General features: G+C 43.2%; 1 protein-coding gene across 2 annotated transcripts in view; it reads right to left on the reverse strand.

Annotated features, from left to right (window-relative positions):
* PLCG1 (phospholipase C gamma 1) overlaps positions 1–15418 on the reverse strand; it is a 110250-nt gene extending 94832 nt beyond the window's left edge. For both annotated transcript variants that reach the window (XM_073683783.1, XM_073683782.1), the window contains exon 1: positions 14747–15418. In XM_073683783.1, coding sequence (XP_073539884.1) covers positions 14747–14960 — 214 coding nt within the window. In that variant the 5' untranslated portion in view covers positions 14961–15418. The remainder of the gene's footprint in view (positions 1–14746) is intronic.
* Between the last annotated feature and the right edge of the window lie 242 nt (positions 15419–15660).

The following is a 15660-nucleotide window of genomic DNA, read 5'->3' on the forward strand; positions in this document are numbered from 1 at the left end:
GACGTCAGCGCCGGCTGCAGCCGGGAGTCACGTGATGCCTGTGAGCGGCCAGTGATAGCGCCGCTCACAGGCAGTAACTGCAACACAAGGTATTTACAAAGATACTTCTTTTCAACATAAAAATAGAATGGCCAAATTATTAATAGTATTGGACAACCCCTTTAAGTTGTTAAAAAGATATTCCAGCTCCCGCCACCTGGACTCCTACTAGTCATCAAATCAGGGGAGAACCCAGCAAAGAGTAGATGAGTGTAGCAGTGACACATGCTTGTGCCCTGACACTATTTTCTGTCCAAAGGCAAAGTTTCTTCTGGAAAGCAGGATCCTGGGATAGGCAAGGTCTCTGAGGACTGTGTTGAAGCTCTAAGTTGACATATATGTTGGAAAGGCTTCAAAGCTTTTTCCATAGGACTCCATTTACCCTATAGCGGCCAAAGGAAAAAAAAAAAAAGTATTTTTGGCCTCAGCTGAGCTATCCATATGTTGGCAGATTTCTTTAACTGTATATAAACATACAGCACACTGTGTTTTCCTATACAAAGGACCTGCAATAAAACATGCACCATACATAGAGGATACTTTTTTTCACAACTGGATTCCGTGTCTACAGTGGCATATGTAGAAATCTTCCTATCTCTGACAGCAGGCAATAACACAATTTCTGGGATCAAACCGTGCTCTAGAAAAAGGGGTCCAAGACACCCCCCCCCACCCATTCTTGTTCACCTGCACAACCACAAGTTTTATTTGGAGTGTCAGTGATAATGTAGGAGATCACTCCCTTCAATCCTTATGGCCCTGGGATCTTAAGGACTGCTATGGAGGATACACTGTACAAAACCCAATCTGTGCAAATAGAAACTAGAGTTTCTATTTGCGAAGGTCTTGCAAATGGATAAGATTTCAAACAATCCATTTGACACAATGGGACTAATTTATTTTTTACTTAAGATTTGGTGCTTTGTCCAAAGTAATTAATTTATTTGAGCACTAAATAAAAGTTGCACTGGGATTAGTTGCCATGAGTGGGAAAAAAAAAAAAAAAAAATCAAAAAAAAAATCTGATTGTTAAGGTTATCTTGAACTAATATGCAACAATAAAAATTTCTAAAATACGAAAAATGCAGAGTGCCCCTCGCATGATGACAATGTACTGGCATGAGTAATACACTGATCCGATCAACAAAGTCAGTGCCCTCAGCCGAAACGGGCATTAAAACAGGAAAAAGCAATCCGTGTGTTTTCAAACAAGCTGCCAACTGAGCTCTCTAGGCATACAAAGCAAGTGTAGCACACACAGAAATATGTCTATTTCCTAAACACCCAGAACTTTGTTGCCTAAGCAGAACGATGTTGTTAAGTAGAAGGCAGGGAATAATGCGCCATTCATCCACTCCTCAATGTAGCAGAAGCGGCTTGTGTGTCGTCTACACGATATGGACACGTGGAGATGAGAACAGGACTAAGGTTATGTTCACACGTGGCGTTTTTTGCAGTGTTTTTTTTTACTGTATTTTTTCCCCTGCAGAAAAGAAGCCACGTTTTAGGCTGGGGTTTTTTTTGCATCACAAATCTGCAGCAAAACCTGATCTCTTAAAGGAGGTTTGCTGCAGATTTTTCTTGCAGTTTGGTTGTTTTGTTTTTTTTATGCGTTTTTTTTCACTGTCCTTCTTATGCATGTACATAAAGTTCTGTGGGGAAAAAAAAACATTCTATTTTGACATCAAAAACGCTAAAAAAAAAAAAAAATGGTACCTGCGGTTTTTGTTTTTTTCCACCACCCACTACTTCCTATGGGTGAAAAAAACTCTGAAAGAAGTGACATGCTCTATCTTCCAAAAACTCAACCAAGGCATAAAATACTGAACAAAAAAAACCCCATGATGTGTGAACAGAGAATTCTGGTTTCTCCAGGACTTTGCTGGTACTGAAAAACGCAGCTGAAAATTTGCATAAAAATCTGCTGCAAAATACAACGTGTGTGAACATAGCCTTACAGTACCAGCAAAAGCTATGAGATTTCAGAAATCTTATGCACACACTTTTTTCACCCATTGGAAGCAATGAGAAAGCTCTAAAATGCTACAAACAGGCTTTGCTGCTTTTTTGGTGAATAAAACTAACTTTACTAAACAAGTACTGTGAACAAATCACATATGTAATCTGCACCAAAGAAAAAGAGCAAAAATATGGTTTCATTGGTAGCGTTTTTACTGCCTAGTGATAAGGTTTTGGCTGCAAAAAAACAAACCACACTAGGTGTGAACATAGACTAATGGTTTTCGAAAAGGATAAATACTGAAGGCGGAGAGAGTGATGGCAGCACTGATTGGCTGCAGGGCCATTGTTAGGTCATGTGATCGCCGGGAGAACCAGTGCCGAAACCGGAGGCAAGTAGAAGTGTTATTACTTTACTGGAGCAAACATACGGATTGAGAAGGGGTGTCCGAGTAATGGACAACCCCATTAAAAGTACTAAATACAAGAGCAATCAGCAAGGTTGATCATGGTCAGACCCTGCTGATAAGACATCGATGGCATATGCCATGTTGAGAGGCAGGTGGACGGAGATTGGCTTTATACTATTAGTGTAAGCATCATGTACAGCTAGAATTGGAGACCAGAGCTGCCTCTATAGGTCACAGCTTAATTGATAGATCCCTATTTATGAAAACAAACGCACTATGAGATTGGACTTTTACTTCCACAGTTGGGCTAAAATTTATTACCGATATTACACCTATATGAACATTTTCTTAAAGATAATCTGTCAACAGATTTTTGCCACGTAATCTGAGAACAGCAACATTTAGAGATAGAGACCTTGCTTCCAGTGATGTATCACTTACTGGGCTGCTTGCTGTAGTATTTATAAAAGTTATCAACAAATTATCACTAAGAGGACTAGAAAACTGCTGCCAGGTAGCCCTCAATATTCATATGCTCTCTATAACCCTCCCCCACCACTGAATGGCAACTTTCTTTGTAAACCGTGAATAGGCAAAAAGCTGCCAATCCCAATCAGTGGTGTGGGCAGGGTTATACAGAGCTCAGCATTCAGAGAACTGCTAGATCTGCAGCAGATAAAACAGTGATTTTATCAATACTGCAGCAAGCAGCCCAGTAAGTGACATCACTGGAATCAGGGTCTCGGCCCTACATAATGCTCTCATATGGAGTTACTATTTATCATTAGGGATAAGCGGACCCGTGGATATTCAGGTTCAACGGAACTTTAGTTCAATGTTCGGTTCGGGTACCAGAATTCTATCTGGACCCCATAGAAGTCAATAGGAACCTGAACTTTGGTGCTGTAAAATGGTGATAGTAAGGGCTAGGGGGTCTCTCTCACAGAACACTAAAATGGACTTTGGCACAAGCCCCAAATTTTATAGTTCGGGTTCACTCATCATCTAACCCAGGGGTCTCAAACACGCGGCCCCTCTGGCTGCTTATTGCGGCCCGCAGGCACATAGACCCCGTAACGATCGCGGCCCTCTCCAGCAGACGCCAACATCAGCGCTGTAAAGCAGTGTATTGCCGCGCAGAAACCGTCTCTCTGCACAGCAGTACCAGTGTCAGCCGCCGGTCTATCAGAGGCCAGCAGCTGCACTGGTATTGCTGTGCAGAGAGACGGTCTCTGCGCGGCAATACACTGCACTACAGCGCTGATGTCGGCGGCTGCTGGAGAGAGCCGCAATCGTTAGGGGGTGTATGTGCCTGCGGGCCACAGGTGCAGAAAGGGTGCCGAGGGAAAGGAGTACAGGTGAGATTTTTTTTTCCCCCCCTGTCATGTGAAATACAGCACAGGGGGATCAGTGCTCAGTATGGGGTGGGGGGCACCCTGTGCGCAGAATGGGGGGAGGGGGGGGGGTGGACCATGTCTGCAATATGGGGGACCTGGATAGGAGACCATGTCTGCAATATGGGGACCATGTTTGCAATATGGGGGACCTGGATGGGAGACCATGTCTGCAATATGGGGGACCTGGATGGGAGACCATGTCTGCAATATGAAGAACCTGGATGGGGGACCATGTCTGCATATATGAAGAACCTGGATGGGGGACCATGTCTGCATATATGAAGGACCTGGATGGGGGACCATGTCTGCATATATGAAGAACCTGGATGGGGGACCATGTCTGCATATATGAAGGACCTGGATGGGGGACCATGTCTGCATATATGAAGGACCTGGATGGGGGACCATGTCTGCATATATGAAGGACCTGGATGGGGGACCATGTCTGCATATATGAAGGACCTGGATGGGGGACCATGTCTGCATATATGAAGGACCTGGATGGGAGACCATGTCTGCAATATGGCGAATCTGGATGGGAGACCATGTCTGCAATGAGGACCAGTTCAAAAGGTGTATAGAAAATAAAATGGTATCACTAAAAATGTCACTTTGTCATGCAAATAACGCGGCCCCCCAAATTAAATGTTTTTCCGTGTGCGGCCCATATTCCCAGCTGAGTTTGAGAACCCTAACCACTGGATAGGTAATAACAGTGATCACTGGAATCTGTCCACCAGACCTCCACCGGTACTGAGAAACAGAAGCGATGGGCACGCATGTGCACCACTGCCTCAATCATTTTGAATAGGGCTGGCTGTTTTCCACAGTGTTAAAAAACATTTTGAAGCATCTCATTTTTTTCTGAAGGTGGAGAAACCTAAGCAGTTATGATGTTGTTTTTAATTACCACCGTGTTACAAGTCTCAGTAAATGTTACTTATATTTTTATATCAGTATTCTGGGCTGTGAACATGTAGAGATTTATATTTCCAATGTATCTGTAAATGAGTACTAGAAGCAAAAAAAAAAAAAAAAAAAAAAAAGAAAAGAAAAATGCATATTGGCAACTAATAAAATCAACGACCAGTCACTGCTTCCTACAACATTGATTCATCCTCCGTCATATGCTGGAACCAAGTCCATTTTCTGTTAATCACATCTGTACGATGTTCAGCGTCACATACTGTATTGATACATTAATGCCAATATCCCAATCAATGGCACATAATCATGGGTATCTGAGTAAATCGAGGGGCCAGGTAAGGGAATGGACTATTTACCCTCTTCTTGAGTTTTTCTTTAAAGGGAAACTCAGAATTTCCCCATTTTAGGCACCATCTGATAAGTAATTTCAGCTACAGCGGTACCCATACGAGTGTGGGCAATTGCCTAACGCAAGCACTAATGCCATTTTTATGCCCAAGCTGAATTAGGGTTGAAAAAGAGGGACAAGCATGAAAATGAGCTGGAATATTTAATAAATCTGATGTTCCGATTTTGATATATTCTCTCTTATGTGAAAAAATAGGACCATGGTTATTTTGTTACCAGGGCTGTGGAGTCAGTAAGCCAAACCTCCGACTCCTCAATTTTCATGACTCCGACTCCCTCATACATGGCTCATGTTTAAGTGATAAATTCACTGTAGCATAGATTCATCTCAGCTAAAAGTCTAGACCCTTAGATCAGGAATAGGACATTTCATAACTTTCCCAAATTCTTATGAAAAAATATTCCCCACAAACTGCATTGTACTACTGTACCCAATTTATTATACACTGCTCAAAAAAAAAAAAGGAACACTTAAACAACAGAATATAACTCCAAGTAAATCAAACTTCTGTGAAATGAAACTGTTCACTTAGGCAGCAACACTGATTGACTATCAATTTCACATGCTGTTGTGCAAATGGAATAGACAATAGATGGAAATTATTGGCAATTATCAAGACACCCTCAATAAAGGACTGGTTCTGCAGGTGGTGACCACAGACCACATCTCAGTACCAAAGCTTTCTGGCTGATGTTTTGGTCACTTTTGAATGTTAGTTGTGCTTTCACACTCGTGGTAGCATGAGACGGACTCAACAACACACAGAAGTTACTCAGGTAGTGCAGCTCATCCAGGATGGCACATCAATGCGAGCTGTGGCAAGAAGGTTTGCTGTGTCTGTCAGCGTAGTGTCCAGAGGCTGGAGGCGCTACCAGGAGACAGGCCAGTATACCAGGAGACGTGGAGGGGGCCATAGGAGGGCAACTGTTAGAACCTTGCTGTTAGGTTTTTTTTCCTTTGCTGGTCACATGACCTTGTTGGCCTATTTAATCCTGCTCCGCCCTTCTGGCTTTGCTGGACTTCATTGTATATCTACTTTCTAGCTAGCCTGTGCTCTGTATCTAGCTCTGTTAGTTTGCTTGGTCTACGGACCTCTATGTTCTATCTATTTTGTTTGTTCGTCTGTCTGCTACTATTTCTGTTAGGAGGTGTCCCATATTCCTCCCTGTCCTTAGTACTTGTAGGGATTCCTTCCCCACATCTATAGGTCTCCGTACAGACTAGATTAGGACTTTAGCAGGTCTGATCGTAGGATCAGGTTCCCTGTTACATCGTAGGGATTCAGCTGAGTCCTATAGTAGGGACAGATCTCCTCTCTTTCCTTAGCTTTGGTAGCAGAACATAACAGTAAGTCCAGCCTGCAAATTCTCTAAGGAAAGATTTTTTTTTTTTTTTTGTTCCATCATGGTGTCGGTTCAGGATTTGGCTAAACACCTGCAGGGACTCTCTCTGGAAGTGGCCGAGCTCCGTCAGCACGTGAGTAACTGTCCTGGAGCATATTTCTTGGAGCCTAAGGTATGTTTGCCGGATTTATTTTTTGGTGAACATCGAGAATTTTTTTCATTTAAAAATGCTTGCTTATTGTATTTTCGTTTGAGACCCAAGTCCTCTGGGGATGAATCCCAGCGCGTAGGGTTCATAATGTCACTTTTGCGCAAAGAGCCTCAGGAGTGGGCCTTTTCTTTGCAACCTAGTGATACATGCTTCAGATCAGTGGATAGTTTTTTTTCTGCTTTAGGATTATTATATGATGATCCTGACCGTGTGGCATCAGCTGAGACGTTTAAAACAAGGATCAGGTAATGTGGAAAAATATTGTACTCATTTTCGTCGTTGGTCCACTCAAACAGGGTGGAACGATTCTGCTCTGAAAAGTCAATTTCTTGCTGGGCTCAGTGAAAGGGTTAAAGACCTGCTAATTGCTTATCCTACACCTGAGGATTTGCAACAGGCTATGCAATTAGCTATACGGGTGGATAGAAGACTGCGTGCTAGGGTTAATGAGAGCAAATCCTCTGCTACGTCAGTTTCTGGTTATGATAATGTGTGTACTAACAGTGGTGAACCGATGGAGATTGGATCGGTGGCACCTCGCTCTCAAGAAAAAGACCGTCGTTTTTCGGAAGGCTTGTGTTTCTATTGCGGAAAATCTGGTCATTTGATTAAAGGCTGTGAGCTTCGTATGAAGAAAGAAAAAAAAAATGGTCAGTCATGCCCGTATTGCCTGTTTAAATTCCAAGGGTATATTTTTAGCTGCTTCCACGATTGCTCAGGAAAAATTAATGGAATTTCGGGTGTTTGTTGATTGCGGGTCTACACTGAATGTAATTGATGGGGGATTCGTGGAAAAACTCAATTTAAAACCTGAACCTTTATCATCCCCCATTGCTGTGGTTTCTGTGGATGGCTCCCCTTTGAAGAATATTACTCTCAAGGTCAGTGAATTTCCTCTCACTATTAATGGTGCTCACCATGAGAAATTGGATTTGGTAGTGTTGAATAACTTGCCTTCTCCAGTAATATTGGGTTTGCCCTGGTTAAAATTTCACAATCCTGTACTGGATTGGTCTACCAGTGAAATTAAATCCTGGAGCCATAAATGTTATGACAAGTGTTGTAACGGGCGTATTGCAGCTTTGGATAGGGGAGAATTGCCTGTTCCTATTCAGGATTTTTGGAGAGTTTTTTCTGAGAAGGAATCGCAGGTTTTGCCTCCCCATAGAGACTATGATTGTTCTATTGAATTTGTCCCTGGAGCGACTCTTCCTAAAAGTCGTTTATTTAACCTTACTATTCCTGAGAGGAAGGCTTTGGAGGAATACATACAGACAAGTTTGGCCGCCGGTCACATTAGGCCCTCTAAGTCTCCTGTGGCGGTTGGATTTTTTTTTGTAAAAAAAAAAGGACGGCGGTTTACGTCCTTGTCTGGATTTTCGTGAGATTAACAAAATTACGGTACGCAATCCTTACCCACTGCCATTGATTCCTGATCTGTTTAACCAGTTATTGGGGGCCAAGTGGTTCTCTAAAATTGACCTTAAGGGGGCATACAATCTGTTGCGCATGAAGGAGGGTGATGAATGGAAGACTGCTTTTAACACTCCTGTGGGTCATTTTGAGAATCTGGTTATGCCTTTTGGTCTTACTAATGCTCCTGCATTTTTTCAGAATCTGATTAATGACATCCTTAGACCTTTGATCGGTAAAAATGTGGTTGTGTATTTGGATGACATTTTGATTTATTCGCCAGATCTGGAGTCTCATTGGCGGAGCGTGCGTGAGGTATTACAGTTATTAATGGACAATTCGCTTTTTGCTAAGCTGGAGAAATGTGAGTTCGCTGTACAGAGAATTAGTTTTTTGGGCTACATTATCTCCAGCAAAGGTTTTGAGATGGATCCGGTTAAGGTTCAGGCTGTGCAGGAATGGCCTAGGCCTATTGGTTTGAAATCGATACAGAGGTTTTTGGGTTTCGCCAATTACTATAGAAAATTCATAAAAAAAATTTCTAGTATTGTCAAACCTCTGACTGATCTCACCAGGAAAGGTGCTGATGCGGTTCAGTGGTCTTCTGAGGCCATTGAAGCTTTTGTGTATCTCAAGGAGAGGTTCACCTCTGCTCCCATCCTTATGCAGCCTGATGTTACTAGGCCGTTTTTGGTTGAGGTTGATGCTTCCTCTGTGGGGGTTGGCGCAGTATTGTCTCAGGATAACGGGGATGGATTACATCCCTGTGCCTTTTTTTCAAAAAAATTTTCGGAGACTGAATTGAATTACGATATTGGTAATCGGGAATTATTGGCTATTAAACTCGCATTTGAACACTGGCGCCACTTCTTGGAAGGTGCGGAATTTCCCGTTCAGGTTCTTACGGATCATAAAAATCTGATATATCTTGATGCTGCCAAGCGCCTGAATGCCCGTCAGGCTAGGTGGGCACTGTTTTTCTCGCGGTTTAATTTCTCCGTTACTTACATCCCTGGTACTAAGAATGTTAAGGCGGATGCCTTGTCTCGCAGTTTTTCTCCCATAGTCGGTGCTGAGAAAGAGGAAAACATTTTACAAGAAGGTGTTGTGATAGCTGCTTTAGACTCCGTTTTGGAAGATGAGATTCTTAAAGCTCAGGAGAATGCCCCATCTAACACTCCTCATGGGAGGTTGTTTGTGCCTGGGACCTTTAGGAGAGATTTGTTTGTTGAGTGTCACGAATCTCGGTTGGCAGGTCATCCCGGAATCTCTGAGACCAAGAGACTGGTGGGTCGCAGTTTTTGGTGGCCTGGATGGCAGAAGGAAGTCATTAAGTGGGTGCGCCAATGTACTATATGTGCTAGATCTAAGTCCTCACATACTCCTGCTGCGGGGTTACTTTGTCCTTTGGAGGTCCCCAGTGCTCCTTGGACACATTTGGCTATGGACTTTATAACTGACCTTCCCCCCTCTGAGGGTTTTACTGTCATCTGGGTGGTCGTGGACCGTTTTAGCAAGATGTGTCACTTGGTTCCCTTCGTCAAACTGCCCTGCGCTAAAACTCTCGCTAAGGCCTTTGTCAAGGAAATTGTCAGACTTCATGGCGTTCCTACTGACATTGTTTCTGATAGGGGTCCTCAGTTCGTGGCTCGTTTTTGGCGTGCCTTTTGTGACAGGTTGGGAATTCATTTGTCGTTTTCGTCCGGATATCATCCTGAATCTAATGGCCAGACAGAAAGGAAAAACCAGGATGTTGAGCAGTTCTTGCGTTGTTTTGTGGCAGACAATCAAGAGGGGTGGTCTGAGTTTCTGCCACTTGCCGAATTTGCTCTGAACAATCATACATCTTCTTCTGCTGGTTGTTCGCCTTTTTTTTGTTGTTCTGGGAGACATCCGTCGTTTGGGTCGTTCTCCAAGTTGGGATCTGCCGTGCCTGAGGAGGAGAATTTTTCCGGTGATTTGGAAAGAGTTTGGACGGATGTGCGTGGTAATCTTCAGGAGGCCAACAGAAAATCTAAAGACTACTTTGATAGGAAACGACAGGAGGTTTTGTTCGCTGTTGGTGACATGGTTTGGTTGTCCTCTAGGAATCTGCGGTTGAGGATTCCTTCTAAGAAATTGGGTCCCAAGTTTGTAGGGCCCTTTAAGGTGCTTCAGGTTGTCAACCAATCTGCTGTTAGGTTGGAGGTTCCTACCTCCTGGAGAATTAATCCGGTCTTTCATGTCTCTCTGTTAAAAAAAGCTGTTGTGTCGGATGGTGACGCCTCTGCCTCTGTTCCTCCGGTGGTGGAGGACGGGGAATATGAAATTTCTCGCATCCTTGACTCTAGACGGTATAGAGGTAGTTTGCAGTATCTTGTGGCCTGGAAAGGTTTCGGACCCGAGGATAACTCTTGGGTGAGGTCAGATGATGTTTCCGCGTCCAGACTTATCAGAGCGTTTCACAGGAGATTTCCTGATAAGCCTGGTCCTAGGGGATCCGGAGGATCCTCTTAGAAGGGGGGGTACTGTTAGAACCTTGCTGTTAGGTTTTTTTTCCTTTGCTGGTCACATGACCTTGTTGGCCTATTTAATCCTGCTCCGCCCTTCTGGCTTTGCTGGACTTCATTGTATATCTACTTTCTAGCTAGCCTGTGCTCTGTATCTAGCTCTGTTAGTTTGCTTGGTCTACGGACCTCTATGTTCTATCTATTTTGTTTGTTCGTCTGTCTGCTACTATTTCTGTTAGGAGGTGTCCCATATTCCTCCCAGTCCTTAGTACTTGTAGGGATTCCCTCCCCACATCTATAGGTCTCCGTACAGACTAGATTAGGACTTTAGCAGGTCTGATCGCAGGATCAGGTTCCCTGTTACATCGTAGGGATTCAGCTGAGTCCTATAGTAGGGACAGATCTCCTTTCTTTCCTTAGCTTTGGTAGCAGAACATAACAGCAACAACCCAGCAGCAGGACCGCTACCTCTGTCTTTGTGCAAGGAGGAACAGGAGGAGCACTGCCTGAGCCCTGCAAAATGACCTCCAGCAGGCCACAAATGTGCATGTGTCTGCACAAACGGTTAGAAGCCAACTCCATGAGGGTGGTATGAGGGTATAAAGTAGGTTCACACTGAGCACATCTGACAGAGTCTGGAGACGCCGTGGAGAGCGATCTGCTGCCTGCAACATCCTTCAGCATGACCGGTTTGGCAGTGGGTCAGTAATGGTGTGGGGTGGCATTTCTTTGGAGGGCCGCACAGCCCTCCATGTGCTCGCCAGAGGTAGCCTGACTGCCATAAGGTACCGAGAGGAGATCCTCAGACCCCTTTTGAGACCATATGCTGGTGCGTTTGGCCCTGGGTTCCTCCTAATTAGGACAACGCCAGACCTCATGTGGCTGGAGTGTGTCAGCAGTTCCTGCAAGATGAAGACATTGAAGCTATGGACTGGCCTGCCCGTTCCCCAGACCTGAATCCGATTGAGCACATCTGGGACATAATGTCTTGCTGCTTCCACCAACGTCACGTTGCACCACAGACTGTCCAGGAGTTGGCGGATGCTTTAGTCCAGGTCTGGGAGGAGATCCCACAGGAGACCATCCACAACCTCATCAGGAGCATGCCCAGGTGTTGTAGGGAGGTCATACAGGCAAGTGGAGGCCACACACAATACTGAACCTCATTTTGACTTGTTTTAAGGACATTACATCAAAGTTGGATCAGACTGTAGTGTGCTTTTCCACTTTAATTTTGGGGGTGACTCCAAATCCAGGCCTCCATTGGTTAATATATTTGATTTCCATTGATGATTTTTGTGTGATTTTGTTGTCAGCACATTCAACTTTGTACAGAACAAAGTATTCAATGAGAATATTTCATTCATTCTGATCTAGGATGTGTTATTTGAGTGTTCCCTTTATTTTTTTGAGCAGTGTATATTTTAGGAGTCGGAGTTGGTCCATTTAATACTGACTCCGACTCCACAGCCCTGTTTGTTACATGCAGATTCCAATTTTCATCTATTTTTGGTCAGAGTCGTTTTGTTTTTTAACCACCAGCATGGCATCAATTTCTCTTATGCGAGATTAAAAAAAAAAATCCAAGCATCTCCTACCCATTAAACAGGAAAAATGGAAAACACCTGAATGACACGTAACTGGAATCTGTGTTTTTTTTTTTCCCCTCTCTTCACTGACCCATCCACTAAACAATGCTTCTAAAGTTTACGTTGTTTTCTCAATTTCAACCAAAGTATTTATCAATTTGAAGAATCATAGAGTGTTAGAGTTGGAGGGGACCTTCCAGGGTCATCATGTCCAACCCCCTGCTCAATGCAGGATTCACTAAACCATCTCAGACAGATGTCTGTCCGGCCTCTAAATGAAGGCTTCCATCGAAGGAGAGCTCACAACCTCTCGTGTAGGAGGTGTTAAGAGGAATTATTGAAACTCATGTAAGTAAAAAGTGGAGGAGCTGCTATAGTGAGCAACCAAAAATACTTCATAGGCTTTTTGGGCAATAATGGATGCAATGTAATTGGTTGGTAAGAAGAACTCCAAATTTCCCTTGGTCTAGTTGTGAAATATCTCTCACAGGCCAAGAGTAGACAATTTTGTAGTACCTGCCAAATTAAGTAATTAACATTTCTGATGTGACACAAAGCTGATAAGTTGGAGCTATAACATATTTCTATCACGTATAATAGGCCTTATTACGGTCTTGAAGTAAAACAGACCCTTTAGGCCTGATTTATGAGGCTTTATGTTGTACGGATCTGGAATACAGTGTCTATAGAAATATTTGGATCCTACCGTACCTCCGGTTTAATATCTAGGTATACAGAGGTTTACATATAATGAAACCATGATAACAAAAAGCCAAGGCATGGTCATTACAGGCCCCTGAAATATCGTTGATACATGAGATCTCATATTCCTCTATTGATGGGGTTTGGATGATGTCTCAAAAATGCTTTGATAAATAAAACCAAGATGTTCCACTTCTAGAAGTCATCAAGCCTGAAACTATTTTGATGACAGATCGCCATTATCTTAAACTAAGATAGAGGAGACCCCCATTAAAAACAACAAAGTTTTCATGGTCGACCTTAATCTTCTCGCAGGTCACACGGTTATGTGCAAAACATTAGGATCTTCTCAATTTCAAGTAAAATTGGTTTACTCTTGTATTAATAAAAGTTGGTATAACATTCTTACATTATAGGCCAATCATAGGTATTTTCCTATCACGGAGCAATTAAACACTATGTCCTACGACATGGTCCACCGTACACCTCCATGATACGTAAGGTATTGGAACATGCCACAATTTATATTCTCATGGATTCCATGTGAAACCATGAAAAGACAAACTTCTGTATAAAATCATTGCTTTATAAAAAAAAAAAAATAATATGTTATTGGAATATTTGTATCATTTTTTTGTGGGAGAAAAAAAATCTCAGAATTACATACAAAACCATGTGGAATAGTGCAGTAGAATATGTAGCTATTTGGTGCTGCAATTCTCAGTTAAACCACTACTGTGACTACGGGGCTTAAGAGGGATGAAGGCCTAATGCTTCCAATAGGATTTATCCAATAATGCTGAATTATATTCTTCTATCCATAGCGGTGTGGCCACCATACACCGTGGTGAACCTGCCCCGGCAAATGACAAAGGCTGCAATCCAATGAGTTAATAAACTACCCAGGAGCAGTCAGGGCTCTGGAAGCCAGCTCCTAGGCTGCAGAATAACAGGCCTTCTGGTCAATATCCGCTCCGCCAGTGGAGTAGGAGTTAACTAAGGAGTGGAAGTGGGACAATAACATCCAGGATACACCTGGAAGCCACAAATAGACAGGGGAAATATGGAGTTATTCCCAGAACTAGAGCAGACTCCATGTGTACTTCCACCAGGACAGTAGACAAGAACGTGTCCAGGGCTGGGTGCGAAGGCTTCTTGTCTAATAATAAGCCCATATATCATATAAACAGTTGTAGAAAAAAAAATATTTTAAAAAAAAAGTGAAAAACAAATTTTATGAAGAGTATGGCAAATGCTTAATAAAGTATTAATATAAAAAAAAAAAAAAACAGAAAATAACTGGCACGTATATTATTATAAACTCAGGCACCTGTACAACAGACTTGATGTGTCTGGCATGAGCATCATTTTAGTTATCTGTGCCCATAATAAAGACAAGTTTGGAGGTAATATTCCATATTTAATAAAAACCTTGATAATTCAAGGCCCAAGAAAAAAAAACAAAAAAACTTTTAAATGAGTCTTTCATTGTGCGCCACTTTGTAGTACAGTAAGTGTCTAAAATGTTTGACAGTGATGCAACAATTAGGAGTCAATAACGGTCTCATACAGACATAATATTACCCCGAGACATTTTTAGGAATTTTCTTAAAGAAAAAGCTCACATCCAGAAGGCAGTTTTTTGGAATCTGACCCTTTAAGTGGTGGTATACAATGGAGTAACTTGTGACTTGTTCTCAGAGAGGCCCCTCAGTAGCAGGGTGGTAATATTACATGAGAGCACATAGGACAGAAGTGTACCCCATCACTGCTCCATGGTGCAGAAGAGGGAGTGACTGCACACAGGCATGTGAACTGTACATGAAGAACACACAGCACAGCCTTCATGTCTTCTTACCTGCTCCTTCCACTTTGTCAGCCCCCCTGCTCCATGTAACTTGTCTGGTCTCCAGCTTCACTTGGAAGGTCCTTCTCTCTGGTTTCTGAGACTTCTTGGAGTAAAAGAGGGTCATCACTGTGCCAACCTCCAGGCTTCTGCATAGATGGGTCAGCTCAGCTTCACTCTGCCCAGAAGGGGCAAAGCCATTTAAAATAGCCCCTGCATCCATCATCCTTCCACTCCAGGGGCTTCTCAGAGTGCACAATCCAAATCAGAGGCCATGAGAGGACAATGCAATCCTGCAAGTGCTGCTGCCTGCAATATCAGCCCAGGGAAGAAGGATTTCCAGCCCTCTCTATTGTTGCCACAGACTGAGCTGAGATCTCCCTCCTCCTCTTCCACCTCCTCCTCTGCTCCCCTCCTCCTCCTCTGCATGCACTGGTCACAGGAACATGATCTGAGGAAGTGTCCCTCCTGCAGACCCTCACATCTCCCCTGCCCCTAAAGCAAACATCTGCAGTGCATACATGTACATGCAAAGATCCGGCAAATATGGCCAGTGTCTCATCTGGGGAGGCACAGATTGCAATCAGCACATACCCTCCCAGTGCTTCCTTGCAGTGAATCCATAGAGATTCCAGTGGGATTAAAAGCAGAGAGGAACTGGAGCCAGCACTCCACTCCCCTCTATACTGGGACTGCCTCTTAAAGGGATAGACACTTTAACTCAGTGCTGGCCTACAGAGTAGACACTGCTGGGTTACATGTGCTTCCACCTGAGGCACTAGGCTTTGAAGGTTAAGGGGTTTTTGCCTGGTGTGACACATAGCAATAATCGATTTATGTGAATGTTGTTAGGTTATAGTCACAACATTCACTTTTCATGTAGTCTCTGTGTTAGGCCACGTTCACACGTTCAGTATTTAGTCAGT

This window comes from Phyllobates terribilis, unplaced genomic scaffold (assembly GCF_046119375.1).
Source record: "Phyllobates terribilis strain yellow unplaced genomic scaffold, ASM4611937v1 Scaffold_5__5_contigs__length_657084704, whole genome shotgun sequence".
In the NCBI taxonomy this organism is placed as follows: Eukaryota; Metazoa; Chordata; class Amphibia; order Anura; family Dendrobatidae; genus Phyllobates; species Phyllobates terribilis.